The sequence below is a fragment of the Polistes fuscatus genome, unplaced genomic scaffold (genome assembly GCF_010416935.1).
Source record: "Polistes fuscatus isolate 324 unplaced genomic scaffold, CU_Pfus_HIC Scaffold13, whole genome shotgun sequence".
NCBI lineage: Eukaryota > Metazoa > Arthropoda > Insecta > Hymenoptera > Vespidae > Polistes > Polistes fuscatus.
This window is the reverse complement of record NW_025113031.1, coordinates 2,373,354-2,391,647: the sequence shown is the minus strand read 5'-3', so window position 1 is coordinate 2,391,647 and position 18,294 is coordinate 2,373,354. Positions and strand designations below refer to the sequence as shown.

At 32.4% G+C, this 18,294-nt stretch overlaps 1 protein-coding gene across 2 annotated transcripts in view; it reads right to left on the bottom strand.

The window, feature by feature from the left end:
• LOC122513824 (suppressor of lurcher protein 1) overlaps positions 1 to 18,294 on the bottom strand; it is a 335,671-nt gene that overhangs the window by 181,253 nt on the left and 136,124 nt on the right. For both annotated transcript variants that reach the window (XM_043630302.1, XM_043630303.1), the window contains 3 exons: positions 13,631 to 13,787; positions 9,948 to 10,007; positions 1,800 to 2,011 (listed from right to left, as the gene is read on the bottom strand). In XM_043630302.1, coding sequence (XP_043486237.1) covers positions 1,800 to 2,011; positions 9,948 to 10,007; positions 13,631 to 13,787 — 429 coding nt within the window. The remainder of the gene's footprint in view (positions 1 to 1,799; positions 2,012 to 9,947; positions 10,008 to 13,630; positions 13,788 to 18,294) is intronic.

Sequence of the window (18,294 nt, the reverse complement as noted above, 5' to 3'; positions counted from 1 at the left end):
CGAGAAGATAGTCCTTGATTTTCTGCATTCGATCATTGCAATTCGTTCGAAAAGCTCGCGTGGTCTTCTATACCGACGGTTAGATAAAAGCTCTTGTATACAAAGCTCTAAAGTTTCCTACACTACTGACGTTAAAAAAAGCGCTTCTTTTCTCGTCGATAACGATCAGCACAAAAAAATTGGCATAGAACTGCAATAGTAGAAAAAAATGAATAAGTGCTCTTAATTGCACACTAATTGCTCAATCAATAAAAAAATACGTATGTTTTACGTAGAGATTTCTTCATGATTATATTATAATTTTTCTTCAAAATATATTGTACATATATACTTAAACTTTATCATTTCACTTAAATATGAATGACTATGAAGACGATTATTTATTTCAAGCGGTGATTAGATAAGCTACTCGAGTGAGCCACTATAGTGGCTCATGGACCTGGAAAAAATAATCGTTAAAGCCACTTTAGTGGCAGGCCGGCTAAGGCGCATATCGGTAATTGCAGTGCTCTACCTTTATCTTTTCGAGCGTCGGTAACTGCCACCGTCGGTAACTGCCACTGTCGGTAACTGCCACTGTCGGTAATTGCCACTGTCGGTAACTGCCACTGTCGGTAACTTTCCTATTTTTAAAACATCAACCGTTTTTAATGAGAGTTTGTACTTTAGTAATATTAACCGTCAGGAACCTAAATATAAATTATTAGCGACGTAGAGTAAAAAAACTTTAAGTTTACTATTACCGACGGTGGGAGTTACCGACGGTGGGAGTTACCGACGGTGGCAGTTACCGACGCTCGAAAAGATAAAGGTAGAGCACTGCAATTACCGATATGCGCCTTAGCCGGCCTGCCACTAAAGTGGCTTTAGCGATTATTTTTTCCAGGTCCATGAGCCACTATAGTGGCTCACTCGAGTAGCTTACTTTTTTACCGTTTGAATTAAATAATCGTCTACATAGTCATTCATATTTAAGTTAAATGTTAAAGTTCAGGCACACACACACATGTACAATATATTTTTAAGAAAAATTATAATTTAATCATTAAGAAATCTCTACGTAAAACATACGAACTTTTTTTATATACGACTGATTATTTTAAAACATGTAGATTGTAAAGTACTGCTTTTATATACGGTAACTGTTTAATAACAGACTTAGCATTAACTTCTATTATATTTTATTATTATTATATCGCGACAGTTGCATAATTCTTCTGAAGAAGATATACATAAAAAATAATCCGAATAAAATTATTTTCAACTAATTAACGATAAATAAAAAATATTTAATAAAATAAAGTTGAGAAAACAATAGCAAACTTCATTGCTTTGCTTAGAAATGAGAAAAAAAAACACGTTTTCGATTTTTCAATTATTAATAACTAATTAAATAATTAATTAATAAAGTGAGCAACTATATATGAATTTTGATTGAACAATTAATAAGCAATTAAGAGCACTTATTCATTTTTTTCCTCTGTTGCGGTTCTCTGCTAATTTTTGTATGCTGTAAGGATCTCATCTCATTTTCTCGTTCTAATGATAATTATTATCAAAATAAAAACTTCCAAAAGTAATTAAAAAAAAACAATCCTAGTTCATTCGCCAAAATCTTTGAAAATCAAAATGAAAATGAAAATGTCGTCGACACAGGATCGATGATACGAACGTTTACATTTTCTCGAATTAAAATCCGATCGTAATTTTAACAATAAGACAAATATAAATAATAATAAAATATAAAAAAATTAAGAGACAAAATGTATATTAAGTTTCGTTAGATTAACGTTACAAACCGGAATGAGGCGAATCGTCTAATGGCTGAAATTCAAACTTCGCCTTGAAGCCTTGGCCGGGCCACTCGGAATTAGCGACAAACTCGACGTAAAGGTCTGTCCCTGTGCTGAGTACTTCTACTTCTGCACCTTGGTTGCAAAGTACGGCTATTGTGGGCGTTCCTGAATCCGTTCCGTCGTGAACCCTGATTAAATCTGCTCTATTCAGGCAACTGTAACACAACAAGGAGATGCATCTCGTCAAAGATTATAACTTATCGGTTAGTTTAAGAAACTAATTATTTTCTTCCTATATTAAATATATTTTCAACATAAATTATTAATAATATATATAAGATATATATATTATGATATTTTCATCATAATTGGATTAATATTTTTGTCTAAGGGAATAAAAACCTGCATTAATTTATGTGCATTGTAAAATATATATATTTAATTTAAATTAATTATTTATTTATTATTATATTTTATTATTATAATATATTTATTTATTTTAAAATTTAATATTTAATTTAAAAAATCTCACACACCCAAAGATGACTTTCGTACGATCTTTATTCATCCACCAATAAAAATAAAACCAACATCAGACAATGTGCCCTTTGTAAACTTTAATCTGACACATTTTTCTACCATCAACAGTTTCAAAGATATTTAAGTGCATTGATTTAAATAGGACACTCTCTATATTCTAAAGAACGTCCAATATGAGAATGAGATAAAGAGAGAGATTGGGCAATGTAAATTTTGAGTATGTTTTTCGTACATTGCTGGGTCAATCTCTAAAATGCCCAAAGGGTTTTGGTCAATCTAGAATATATGCTTCAGTTGGCTGCGTTTAAAGCACTGAACGAGGGAGGGAGGGAGGGAGGGAAGTGTTTTTAAGCTCGTGTAAGTGAAACAAACCGTGAATATTGAAAAATTTGTACACTATGTTAGTGACATGTTTTGGTCAATCTTTAAAATTTGAGGGGGGTGAGAGGGATGGTAGGTCATACAAGTGTATTACTATGTAAAATGTATTACTACATTGATTGTAATATATATATATGTGTGTGTGTGTGTGTGTATACTTCTTTAATTAAAATTCTTTATTCGATGTGTTTTGAAGTATTGATTTTTGTGAACAGCTGAAAAAATAATTTTGTACTATCTAGCGTTTAAAAATGAACGAATCACTCGTAACGTTCGAATGCGAGAATGAAAATACATTTGAAAAAAACCCGTTAAAAGAAACAAAAATAAAACAGAAGAGGTGGGAGGGACGGGATGGGGAGGGGAGGGATGGTATAAATTTAAAGACCGCACACTGGGACAAGGATATTTTCGGTACTAAAATGGATTGATTCAGGGACACACTATATCCTTAGGACTCTTCCTTTTCCTATTCCTTGCGTCCCTTTTTCGAATAAGGTCAAAGAGATAAGACTTTGGCGAAAACATGTAGAATAGAATAGGAAGACAAAAAGAGGAATAAAACATTCGGTGAGATGTGCAAAGGAAAGAGAAACGTTGCTTAAAAGGGAAAGAGAAAGCAAGCAAGAAAGCAAGAAAGCAAGAAAGAAAGGGAGAAAGGGATAGATAGAAGGACGATTCGTAGGTAAGACTCGAACCAAGTGTGTTGGAAGATGGAACGTAGGAGCAGAAAAAAGTTAAAAAGAAAAAAGGGCGAAAGAAAAAGGAACAAAAAAAAAAAATAAAAAGAAGAAGATAGAAATGGAGAGGTGGAAAAGGAAGAAGGAGGACATCGAAGGTGAGACTACGAGGAACGTGTAGACTCTACGAAACGTGTGGGTCAGACACATAGAAAACGAGGGAGAAAGAGAGAGAAAATGAGATTGAGAAAGAAGATGAGAGGATCGAACAACCCGATGTCGATAGCCTACACGATTCCTTTTCTACACGTATACATAGAGACTACTTTATTCGATCGGCTGAAAGAGAATTACTTTCTCTCGTGGCTAGCCGCATACCCCCTTCCCAATCCCTCCCCCTCCCCCTCCCCCTCCCTCCCAAAGAAACCAAGAAAAAGAGAGACGAAAAATTGTCGAGATAGAAAATGATATAATTCTTTGCTTCACAGGATTACGTATAATAAAGTAATCCTACGTTGCATAAAAATTTTCGATTGTGCGTTTTAAATGAAACAAATATATATATATATATATATTATATATATTTATATTATATATATTATATATATTTATATTATATATATTATATAATATAAATAAATAATAAAAATTTTTATATTATATATATTATATAGTATAAATAAATAATAAAAATTTTTATATTTATTATATATATATATATATATATATATAATATTTTATATTTAATTTATAAATTATTATATTTTAATTTATATTTAATTTAATATATATATATATATATATATATAATATTTTTAATAATCAAGATATCGTGTAATGTAAAAATTTGAGAAAAGAAAATAGAAAGTAATAGTTTTAGTTACATTTGTAATTTGTTTTGTAACATACTTCGTTGAATATATTATCACAATTGGTTTACGTATATAAGACGAAATATGAATTTCTACGCGAGTGCAGTTATTGCATTTACGGTGCATCGAAAAAGGTGAGACAGAATTTTAATTTTATCTTACTTCAAAGATATAAAATAGAAAAAAAGTTTATTCATTTTTGTTTCGTTTAGTTTTCTCGAGACATTTCAACGTAGGAATAAAGTTTTTTTACGAAGTACCGATTCGATTGAAATATTCTTGATCGATTAGGACAACTTAATGATGAAAATGAGAAAAAGGAAAGGGGAAGGGATATGGAAAATAATAAAAAAAAAATGAATTTGAAGAGAGAAAAAGGAATAATCTTATTACTCGCACGGTTTAAGCAATTACTCTGACAGAGAAAGATTATCGTCGAAAGGAGCCAGAGATTAAAGACCATTTTCTAGCCCTTTTTCTCGGCCCTTCTTCTGCATTTCCTTCTTCTTCTTCTTCTTCTTCTTTTTCTTCTTCTTCTTCTTCTTGGCATTCCCTTTTTTACCATAGTCATTCTTACTTTCTTTAACTATCTTTCAAATTCCAGTAGGATTTTCTTCACTGAGAAGAGAAGAGAAGAGATCTCTCTTTCTACAAACGTTTTCAACGTTTTAAAGTTCAAGGATCTCTACCCGTGAAACTTAATATCTCTTTTTTTTTTTTCATTCTACCCTCCCCCTCCCCCTCTAATGGTGGCGATGATGGTGGATTATTCTATTCGATGGAATATAATTTTAATTAATTTCACGGTTATATGAACAAATCGTAAAAGTACGAATTCCATAGTGAAAGAAGTATCAAATTTATTAATGAATTATTATTAAAATATAAAATGATGATGACTTTTTTTCCATGGAAAATGTTACATATGTATATAATGTATATAAATGTTACATATGTATATTTATATATATATATATATACATTCCCCATATATATATATGGGGAAGAAATAAATCGACACATCACCTTTATGAAGTGTACCTTCATGGGTATTGGTGTGTCATGTATGTATATTCTAACCCATATATACGTTGGAGAGATTTTGCGAATGTGTGTATATCGAGTGGCTGGCTGGCAGAGAAGAGTCTTTCGGTATCCATCAGCTCTATTCAGGATAATATCCGAGTGCGTCTGACAGAGCGGCTTAACGCTGATATATCGAAGCATTTCTCAAACTCGGTCTTTCACGCTCTTCTCCCGAATTTTACCACAAGCTATGCTTTTCTAAACGTTATCGAACTCGTTTCAGATTAAAACAACGAAACGAAAGAAATAAAGAAAGAAATAATCAAAAGAAAGAATCAAAAGAAAGAATCAAAAGAAAGGGAAGGAAGAAGGGATGATTGCGAGGGGATGGGGCAGGGGGGGTGGGGTGGGAGCAGGTGGGAATGAAATCGAATATATTAATTAATTGATTTTTATTTCCCATACATTCAATCCTACCTACACCTCATTTCCATTGATTTTCTTTCTTTGTTCGGTTTTATTACAAATCAAGTAATTGTGAGTTCCATTCAAATCGAAAACTAACAAAACTCTTTAACAATAGTAACAACAATAACAACAACAACAACGATAACTAATACGATCGGAGCTCGTTGGTTTTTTTTTTTTATTTCTTCTCTTTCTTCTATTTTTCTTTTTTTTTTTTGCTTTATTTAATTATTTTCTCACCACCCAACGCCCCCCCCTCCCCACCCACCCCAAGTGATTATTTTTCCGACGCCCACCGTTACGCTTCCGTTCCCTAACATCTTGTTTCCATATTTAGACTTTACTAATGAAATAGTACGACGTAGAAATTGTTCATTATTCGCACCTGGCCGAGCACGCCTCGACAATCAAATTTCGTTCGTTAACAGACAACATGCACGCTCCCTCTCTCTCTCTCTAACTCTCTCCCTCTCTTTCCCTCTCTTTATCTCTCAAGTCAACATTTTTTCTTTTTGCTTTATCATTTGTTATTAAATTTCATATAAAATTCGTTGCCGTAATATTTTCTTTCGAATTTTTCGTTTCTCGCCGGTAGAAAAAAAAAAAGAAAAAAAAAGATGATTTACTCTAACTAAAGGGGGAAAAGAAAAAACACGTGGAAACATTTTTATATTATATACGTGCGTGTAAAGTTCAATGTTTTCTTGTTTTTTTTTTTTTTGTAATAAACGACACGAAATTATCCCTTGGTTTTCATACGTTCAAACAAAAAAACAAACAAAAGTGGATTAGAGTTAAAGTAGAAAAGTCAAAACGAGTTGGTAGAAATCTGATTGTACTTACAGAGTAAAAAATCATTTCCCCGTCGCGTCTTTTTTCTATTTTAATTTGGTCGAATTCGTGAAAGATTGGGGTGTTGGGTGTTGCATGGGGGGGTTGGGGGTTAGGTCACACCGATAGAATGAAATTAAGGAAGCTCAATACTGAATTAGGACAGAGTTGGAGGATTTATCAAGGATTAACTCCTACGAGGAGTGCAACTGAAGGTCCCTGGGCACCTCTCGTTTACCAAGTCGACGTTGCCATCACGACATCCTCGGCTCTCCTAAGTCTTCTCGCGGGTAAAGACAGATAGAGGAAGGAAGAGGGAGGAGGGAGAGAAAGAGAGAGAGTGAGAGAGATAGTTAACTTTATGTGGGTTAAGCAGAATCATGGTCTTCTGGCCCGCTCAAAGGATTTAAAGGTCAACCATGCCAGGTATTACGGGATTTTAAAAGATAGCAGTCGAAAAGGGCCAGCCCAACCCACTTCCTCCCCCTCTTTGACCCCCTCCTCAAAGCAAACTATTAATCGAGTTGATCTTTGAATACTCCTTAAATCCAAAACCTATCCCCTTACTTGACCAAAATCTCTTTGTTATTTAAATCTATTTTTTATTTATATAATGACAATACATTTGTATCGATTTACTATGGTAATATGTTCGACGAATAAGTATTATTGTTATTATCGTAGAAATTAAACGTTAAATTAAAAAGTTTTCCCCCTTTTGGTTATCCTATCCATATTATTTTAGTTTCTCTATTATTTGGCAACCCTTATGGGAAATCTTATATGAGATTGGATTGATATCGTGTAGTAATTAGCGCTTAGGAAGCGTGAAATTGTCATTGATTAATTTTTCTACTCTCTCTCTATCCCATACCCTCTCCCGCACCCCCCTCCTCTCCCCTGCCACCCCCGGTGGCTATGAATCGAAATCGGTTTTACGAGGAGAGAAATCTATTAAAGTAAAGAAGATGACATTAAATTGAAAAATGTTCTTAGCGATAATAGCTGGCGCTGGCTTGTTCATAGCTTGTGCCAAAAAGCAAAGAAAATTCTCGGGGGTATCAAAAGAGAAAAAGAAAGAGAAAAAGAAAATGAGAGAGAGAGAGAGAGAGAGAGAGAGAGAGTGAAGCTGTGGTAACTCGTCCGAAGAGAGTACAGGGTGAAACCTTTAGTATTGGCGGCTGGCAGATTTATGATGGCAATATCGGAAGCATTAACCGATTGACGTATTGCTAACCGTAAAATATGCTATCTTCTTTTCCTATCCTTACACCATCTAGATTCACTGATAATACCTTAGATCAATTTTCCCCATTTTTTACCATAAATTCGAATATTTTTTTCCTCCAAGAGAATCCCAAATTTCAAACATATATAATACAATAGATCAATTATTATTTGTTTATCAAAAATTTCGAGAAAAAAGTATTAAAAGAAATGAAAATTTTTGTCGAGAGAGAGAGAGAGTGAGAGAGAGGGAGGGAAAGCAGAAGACAATGTATTTTTTCTTCCAAGAGAATCCCAAATTTCAAGTATATAATACAATAGATCAATTATTATTTGTTTATCAAAAGTTTCGAGAAAAAAGTATTAAAAGAAATGAAAATTTTGTCGAGAGAGAGAGAGAGAGGGAGGGAAAGCAGAAGAAAATGTATTTTTTCTTCCAAGAGAATCCCAAATTTCAAGCATATATAATAAAATAGATCAATTATTATTTGTTTATCCAAAAGTTTCGAGAAGAAAGTAATAAAAGAAATGAAAATTTTTGTCGAGAGAGAGAGAGAGTGAGAGAGAGGGAGGGAAAGCAGAAGAAAATGTTGAATTATCGTCGTGATCCTTAAACGATACTACTGTCAAGGACACGAGGGTGCTTTCTTAAAGGAGAACGATGTAAGGGGTGGATAAAAGTGGGAAAATGAAACTAGAAAATAAAAGAGAGAGAGAGAGAGAAAGACATGGAGCGAGAAGAAAATAAAGAAATAAGAAAAGAGAGAGAGAAAAGATGAAATAAAGATCGAAAATCTTGTTTGCTAGCTGTCGGAGTCAGTGTCTCCAATCGTGTCTACATTTCACGAGGATTATCTCGAAATCCTTCTCCGTGTTATCTCAGAAACGTATATATATATATATATATATGTATATTATAATAATTACATCTTTATAGTGTAGTTTAGAAAATAGAGTGTACTTTAATTTAATATAAAAATCATTAAAACCCGCTTGCTATAAGTATACAAAAATATTGACGCGAACTATTCAGAAAAACAACATTTCGTTCGATATTCACTGTTGAAATAAAATATTATCCTCTATAAAATTAATTTTATTAAATGTTTATATGCCTTATCAAATGTTGCGCATGTGTATAAAGGTAATAATGTACCTTATACATAAAATTGAAGATTATAACGTTCTCATTTTAACGTTCTTTTAATTTTTATGCAATTTCTAAAATAAAACTACACTATAAAGATGTAATTATTACAATATACATATATATTTCAGCATTACTTTCGTACTATCTACCACTTGGCAAACATTTGAACGATTAATGTTTGATTAGTTTGATAATTTATTAGATTATACTAGACCTTACCCCCTCCATTAAAGTAACGTAATTTCCGGATTTAATAAGGGAAATCTTTTGCGAACCGGAGATTTTTTGCGAACTGCTTGTTCGAATATATATATATATATTTTTTTTGTTCCTCTCTCTTCTTGATCCAGAAATAGGGTGGTGAGGATTATGATAGGCGAAAGTTATTACGATCCGGCAGGGGGAAAAAAAGAAAAAAAAAGAAGAAAAAAAAGAAACAAATGAAAGAAGAACTGAAGAGATAAAAATTGTACGTATCGTAGTAGTTTCAACGATCAATATGGAAATTTAACTTCAATATTACTCGATTACGATAGTATCTAACGGGATACCGAAAAAAAAGAGAAACGTAAAAGAAAAAATAGAAAGAAATACTATACAATCGGATGATCCTACCTATTCCTACCCCCCTGTGCAAATAATCTTAGAGCCAATCATTTCGTTTTCTCCAATTGATTTTCTTTCTTTTTGTTAAATTTACAACGTTTGTTACGAATACTCCTTTAATTTACCGTACGTTGCATATGCATGCATTGATACATATTTAAGATCTATGAATAATTTACATTGCAAAATGATCGAATCAACATTGATAATATTATGCCAACGTGAAGATGAATTTATTCAATAATTTACTAATATATATATATGTATATGTATTATTGTATGATATGTAATATTCTGTGTAATATTATACATTAGATTAGATAAAACAACTAGAATGAAATGATATTAAATTCGAGATAATAATACTTACCTTAGGTCACCTTTTTGTAGAGAAATCTCTTCGAATACTATTTGAATCCTCTCCTTGAGTCTAAAACAAATGGAACGAAAGTCTTATTATTAATGTAACTTCGACTAAACTTCAATGAGAGAAGTTCGGAAGAACATTTTGGATAAGAAGGTTCACAACTGACTTATGATAATATGGACATGAATTCAAAGGTCAAGATTATCTTACAACTGCACGTTACAACACATAGATTTTCAAGTATCTCAAAAAAATGATTTGTTTAATACGTAAGAGAATAAATAAACTTAACGCGAATTTAGAAATTTACCAAATTTCCCAAATAAAATTTGAAAATCCTTATGAATAATTCATTGTATTACAATAATATGTTAATGCGTTAATTATTATCTATTATCATTGAATATCATTAAATCATTTGCTTAATTATTCATATTTCAAAAGATTATTCAAAAGGGACAAAGAAATAAACGATCAAATTTGAATGAACGAAACCGATCGATATCAGCTAAGCGAGATAAATTATCTGTAATCGCATTTAACGCATTATCTTTTTTTCTTAAATTTAGAATTAGATGAATTCCAATGTAATTTATCCCTATTGAATAATTTCATTATATTACCGATAAAAAACATTGAATATTTAATTATTACCGATTATTGTCGAATATATCGTTCGAATAATAATTTTTATTGATTGATATTTCTGAAGATTATGTAAAAAAAAAATAAGAAAAAGAAAAATGAAAGGAAAAAATAAAGGGATAAAAATTCGATAGGTCAAATCGATGAAAATCAACAAAATGGTAGCGAAAGGAATGGCAGTGATGGGAGGCTTTGGTGGAGGGGGGAAAGAGGGGGGGACGAGGATGGGGGAAACGATCCATATTCACATTTACGAGGTTTATTCAACGAGCTACATAATTTCAATCACGATTATAAAGCTGGCATAACGTGGACGTATCCCGTCCAACATAGCCAAACTGCGAATACTACTTTGATGCAATTACTACAATTAAGCGCGAAAGCACAATGTTACCTGGGAAATTCTATCTGCATACGGCGGTAGCAACGATTAAACTCGGGTACGTTCGAACGAGACACATTCCGTATTTACCACGCTAACTATTATTTCTCATGATTGCGGGGAATCGGGTGCATACGAACCGTTCAGAAGACAATCGTCGTTAACGGGTTACGATGACAACAACTACGATTGACAAAAGTTTTATTTAACCCTTTGACTGCAATGAACGCGTATTTGCGTTGTATTTGTCAATATTAATGTAAAATAATGTAACGTTGGTTTGCGTATTGATTATTGTTTTGTTTTACGTGTATGTGTGTCACATGAACAAATTCAATTATATTATATAAGAAAGAGAAAAAGTTTCATTATTAAATATAATTTATCATTAGAATCTTGTGTTATAATAATATCAATCGAATAAACGAACGATCGATTAATTTATCGAATAATTCTCTAACAAAAAATAAAAAAAAAATCAACGTTTCATTTAATAACAATTCAATGATGTGTGTTGTGACAAGAGAAAAAAAAAAGAAAAGAAAAAAAGAAATTTGAATCTTCCATCGCGATACGAGACTAGGGTACACGAAAAAAAAAAACAAAGAAATTATTTTCCTCGTATTCTTTGAAAGAGAGAGGGGGAGAAGGTGAAGAGGGGTAAATAAAAAAAGAAAATTTCGAAAAAACAATCTCCCACGAATTCGACATACCTAACCTACTCCCACATTCTCACCCACGATCCACCCCCCCTCCCCTTTCCTGATATTCCACCTCGTTTTAGAATTATTTCTCACTATCTAGAGTTTCTTTTACTCTCTCTCTCTGTCTCTATCTTTTTGTTCTTTTTTTTTTTTTATTAATCCTAAACGAAAAGAAAAGCTCATTGTCATGATATTGCCAGCATCCATGGTATCTTCTCCACATTCTATACTTCCAGAACGTCTTTGTTTCGAAATTCCAAAGGAAGAATAGAAGAGAAGGACGGCTTTCTCTACTGCACGATATCCGTGCCGAGAACTCCCGAGCGCTTTTTTTTTTTTCCAACCTGACCCACCCCCTCCCCCAAATACCCCGTTCCAGCCCACTTTTATCCAGTACTTTTATGCGCCCACTATTTCCAAAATGCCACACGACCCTTGTCCTAAACCCAACGAGAAACTCTTTCCTCGACTCTGCGTTAATTTAACGAAAAAGGAACCACCATAGTTATATATATATATATGTGTGGGTGTGTGCGTGTGTGTATGAGCAGTAACACCGAAACCACAAAAATTATACCGGATAAGTCTATTCCTTTTGACGAGAGATTAATTCGTATTATAGTATCCTTTTTTTTTTCCTCCCCTTCTTCTATTTTTTGTTGTTGTTGCTTTTTTTTTTGTTTCTTTTCTTTCTAATTTATTTCATCGCAACTTAAATTAAAAATCAAAGTATCGGATTTAATTAAAACGTATTTTATTTTACCGTTCCTTTCTTTTTTTTTTTTCTTTTTTCTGTTGTTTCTTCTTATTTTTTGTTTTTTCTTTCTTCTTTCCCTTTATACTTCGACGATGAAACTTTTCGACTCGACTATTCTGCGAAGTTTTATTTTATCTTATTTATTTGATTTTTTTTTTTCTTTTCTCCACGTTTTTTCCCACGATCGAGAAAGAAACGAAATTGGATTGCACACGACGATTGCGGGGGGCAGGGGATAGGCAGCGGAGGGGAGGGGACGGAGGGGGGAGGAGGACAAAAATTTTCTAGCTGACGCGAATGCCAAGAAAAAAGGGGGGCTAAGCAAAAATCCCGATGACGTGAGCGTATACGATTGCTTCGTAGTATTTTATAAACGATACGTGGTACTATGAGAAAAGGAAGTAGGAAAATTTCTTTCTTTCTTCCTTCATTCCTTCATTCCTTTCATCTATCTATTTTCATCTTCATCTAAATCTAGATCATATGATGGAACAAACGAATATGATTCGAGGAATCGAATCTACGTTAATTAATCGAGAGTTACCTTACGGATTACTAGGGAATCTATTACGTGAGAATATTGGGTATATAAGTTTCAGTCAGAAATGGGTTCAAGGTGCATTATATATGGATTAGTAGTAAATCGATTATGGTTCACAGATAGCAAGGATTATTCGATTAACATGAAATCATTCTGATTGCTGATCTCTCTTACTCTCTCTCTCTCTCTCTATCTCTCTCTTGCATTGCTGATTTATTCGCGTAACTTTATCCTCGTTAGAATACGTTCTTCTAAAAACAATATTAAGTTTCATAATAATATGATTTAATTAGCGATTTTTACGACGTATAATTTCAATTATAATATCAATAATAATGTATTTTTATACGGTGAAGAAAAAAAAAACAATCGAGCGAGTAATCGTGAAATATAATAAAAAGCAAAAAGAAAAAATGAAACGTTGCAAGCTCGATCGATTGAAACGAAAAACGCGGATTCGATTAATAATTTTGATAAAATTTTAAACAGTAATAACATTTCAATTAGATTTAACCGAGAGTAATTTTTTTCTATGGATTACGAAATAAAAATACTATTACGAACGTAATATCTATATATATATATATTATAAGGATCAAGATGATATTATCTTATTTCTCAGTGAATGATTAGTAGATTAAAGTGGGGATCATTTACCTCGCTCGAAAGAGATAAGAGCATCTAATGTTCTTCGGATAAGATGAGGGGTAACGTGGCGAGTAGAATCGTCCGTATTGAGGTGTTAATTGCGAACTGACAAACTCGTGGTCGCACATCGTTCCAGGTATTAGCAATCCATCCGTCTCGAATAATCCTGAAACAAAAAATACAATCAGAAAAATAATAATATATATACTACTATTATAGAACTATTATACTTTTATTTATTATTTACTATTTTCTTTTTACATTTATCTACTTACTGTGCGTTACTACTAATATAATGATAAGTTTAATAATAATTACATAATTTTCATTTCCGTTTTGTTTTATCTATACATTACATTGTACTATACTGTAATTAATAGCCTTTAGGGAGCCTAGGCTCTAGGCTCAATAAAATATTATTAAATAAATAAATAAATATCAAATATCAAAATGATAAGAGGAAATAAAAGAAATCTTCGTTAATGGAATAATGAAGAAACGTAAATGTGATTTTCGTTGCTCATGTGAATATAAAATATACATTTCATTAGATAAAAATATAATATAATATAATGATGGAAAGAGGGGTAGCGAGGGAGGAGGGAGTGGGGAAAGGAGGAAGAGAAAGTTCTACAGAGTTGAGTTCGCATCACGCAAAGTGATTCGAAAATGAGTTACCAAGAGAACACGAGCTCACACGCACGTATACACGTATTATATACACTCTCATACACACACCCTATTACTATTACTACTACTATTACTACCAACCAACTACTACTACCTTTTCTCCTTTATTTTTTATTTTCTTTCTTTTCTCTTTTTTTTTTATACTACTTAATAATAGAGCCGCATACAAGGGGGTGAGACCACCCTTCATCTGCATATATATTACTACTTATATGACGCAGGTTCTAGAAAGCAATTCGCTCGAATTTCTCCAAGAACGATGGAATATCCTAATATAATAAAAAAAAATATATATTTATATAATAATACAATAATAAGAGGACCAATTATGTCATTACCTCTTAACGATTTCAATGTTCTATTAAGATAAAGAGTATTAACTTTGGCGTAAGTTTTCATATTCCGTTTAATTTTCAAATATTTTTTCGGCATAAAAAATTGACGATAAAACAAAAATATATATATATAATAAAAAAACAGGAATTGAAGAATTTGAAGGAAAGAAAAAGGAAAGGTTCTAATAATTTCACACCGAAGTCATGTTAAAGAGTGTTCTTTGAAGCGGCCAGTTACTTTCAAATTTTATGATCTCCGGGATGGGGACGGGCAATTACATCGGCCAGGTAGTCAAGCTCAAAAAGTACGGGGATCGTTCCTTTATCCTTGAAACAAAAGCGAGAGCAGAGAGAGAGAGTGAGAGAGAGGGAGAGAGGGAAAGAAAATCCGCTCGTTTTCCCGAGAGAAGAAAAAAGAAAGCGAAAAGCATCGTGAAAAGGAAAGGAGTTAAAAGGGGAGGAAGAAGGTGGAGGAGGAGGTGGTGGAAGGGGGGGCAACACACTGGTATTCTACTCGACGACGAAAATTTTTAGTTTCCCATCGACGCTTTCTTTCTTCCTTTCTTTCTTTCTTCCTTTCTTGCTTTTTTTTCCCCACTTTTTCTTTCTCGAAAAGAGGAAGCAAGGATTTTGCACTGGCGTTCGTTAAGGCACACTTTAAAGTTCCCCCTCTCTTTCTTTCTTTCTTTCTTTCTTTCTTCCTTCCTTTCTTTCTTTCTCTTTCTCTGTGTGTTAGAAGAAGCTTTCACCGTGGAAAGTTGTAAAAAAATTAGCACCCTTTCCTTCGGTCCGATTAAAAGCTGCTGCTGATGCTGCTGATGCTGATCCTGCTGCTGCTGCTGCTGCTGGTATTGCAGGTAAGTATAGTATCGTTTCTTCTCATCGGAAATCTATTTTCTTTTCTTCATTTCTTTACATTATTTCTTTCTATCTTTCTATTTCAATCCTTAAAATCAATTACAATTTTTTGTACATTCGACAAAACGACGTCTAACGCGTGTATCGTAGATCGATTATCTTTTTGATCCTACTTTGACTGCTGCCATGGACGCATATATGCGTTCGGTAAAAATTCTCAAACGTGATCTATATATGAGTAAAATAATATGATGTTGGTTTACGTATTGATTGTTGTATTATGTCAAATGTCACGTGAAAATTATATTATAAGAAACAAACAGTTTAATTATTAAATATTATTTATTATTATTAGAAACTAATTAATGATATCAATCAACGAAAAAAAAGCAGTTGTTAATTAATAATAAATTATGTCGTTCCTGCAAAACACTTCGACACTCGAAGGATTAAACAAATATAAATTTTTTGTTTTTTTATTCACAATCAATACAATTTATTTCAACGATAATTACAATATCATTGTTGATTATAAATTCATTATTACGTGTTAAAGAACGGATCAATTCGTGTAAGATTATTTTTTTCCGTCGTTTAAATGAATTTGTTCTCTACGACAAATAGATTACTTTGATGAGATAAGAATTAGAATAAAAGTCAAAAGTTAGGAAGCTTTCAGGAAGATGATAATCGCAGATTAACATGGCATTTTGCGAGCCTACACTTATCTTAACTAATCGCTATCTATCCTCGTGACATTTGACTGACATAATCACGTTAGAACATAATGACCCGTCAACAGGATGAACGCGTTGTCAAGCAACCCTTCTGCTCGTCTGTCATCGTTGCATCTACTAAAATTTATCGACGAACAGTTTAACAATGATACTTTATCTATTTAATTATTATTCAAATTATAATTACGCGCACTTGTAATAATAATAATAATAATAATAACAATAATAATAATCTTGTTTTATAATTTTCTACGATCAAATTAAAGATCAAAATTTGGTTCTCCTTATCAAAACGCGCGTTTTGAATTTCAAATTTCTATACATTCATTCTTCTTATTTTTTTCTATTATCTTATTTTGAGTTTATATTTTCCAACAAGCCGTGTATGACGCACGTACGCTTATGTTTACGTGCGCGCACGCGTGTGTATATATGTGTGTGTTTGTGCATAAAAAATAATAAAAAAAAAAAAAAAAAAAGATCCGCTTATACGGGAAAGCTTCGTACGAAAATAAAGCTCTTCTATGCAATACACATATACAAACACTGCAAAGATTTGGCTAAGCTTCAACCGTTCTCTCACTCTCTCTGTCTCTCTTTCTCTCTCTATTCTCTCTATCATACCTTTTGTTTTATTTACTTTTTTTCACACCTTCCATCGCTCCCTATTTTTAATACTTGGAAAAATTTTCTTAAGATTATTCCACGGAGAGGATTTTTCATCGTTTTAAATAATATATTACAGTTACCTACGTTCGGTCTGATCTCTTGATAATCAGCTAATATAAAATTAATTAAAAGAAATAAATGCATTCTCAAATTATACAATCTATCCTTTTCTTCGTTTTATATTCTTTCTACAATTAACCGTGCTTTTAAATTATGCATCTTTATTTCTTTCTTTTTTCCTTCTCCCTTATTTCCTTTTTAAAACAAAAATTTCTCCTCGCGACGTGGGAAAAATGGCTAATTTTATAAGGCAAAACAAATTATAATAATTAAAAAGAAAAATAAAAAAAAAAGAGAAAACTAACAACAAAAAGCACGAATATCGTGCGCGTGCATAGAGGGGGAGTGAGCAGGGGGAGATCGATGAAAAATTATTCTCAAAATAAATTCTTTTTTCTTTTCTTCCCCTTCTCGAAGCAATTTCGCTTTCGATAATCTTTGACCAAAAAGCTTTCCAAGTCGAGGATGAAAAAGGGGTGCGGGGGTGTAAGGTGCTCGAACGAATTAAAAAGTTTCTCACGAACGGTGGTTGTGACGGGATAACCGACAGTGCAAACGGCGCATTAATTAACGTATATTCTTTGTCCTTGTCTTCTTCATTGATTTAACTATACCGCACGCAAAGAGAGAAAAAAAAACGAAAAAGGTGAAAAAAAAAGGAAGTAGCAAAAGAAGAAGAAGAAGATGAAGAAGAAAAGAAAAGAAAAGAAACAAAAAAAAAGAAAGAAAGAAAGAAAGCAGCCGTCGAAGCTGTGGTCTCGCAACGTTGTAAATTACAGGTTCGTGTTACTTTCACTCTCTTGTTAAATATAGATACCCCTTAAGTCGAGTCCTCTTTTATTTTCTTTTACCCGGCCGAGTTTAACCCCGCTCTTGCGAACTTTACTCTGTGTTGTTTGACGTTTATAAAAAAAGAAAAAAGGAGGGAAGGAAAAAGGAAGAAAAAAAAAGAAATAAACCAAAATTCGACGTAAAGATTATTTTATGAAATCTTGTAATCATCTGATAAGAATCAAAAAAAAAAAAAAGAAAAAAGAATAGAGAGCACGTCTGTCTTACAAAATTATTAATTAAACTTTTATTAAGAAAATTTGTCGCGTTTCTCTATTGAATCTTTATAAAAATTCGAGTAATTAAATTAAAAGTTTAGAGACGTTGCATGATATATATATATATATATTGATATACATGCAGATATATGGGTACATAATTATATGCTCAATTTAAGTTAGTAAATAAATCAAAATAATCAAATGATATGATTGATACGTATCACGACATATAAATTGTATTTAATTAAACATCTCATTTAATTGTATCTAAT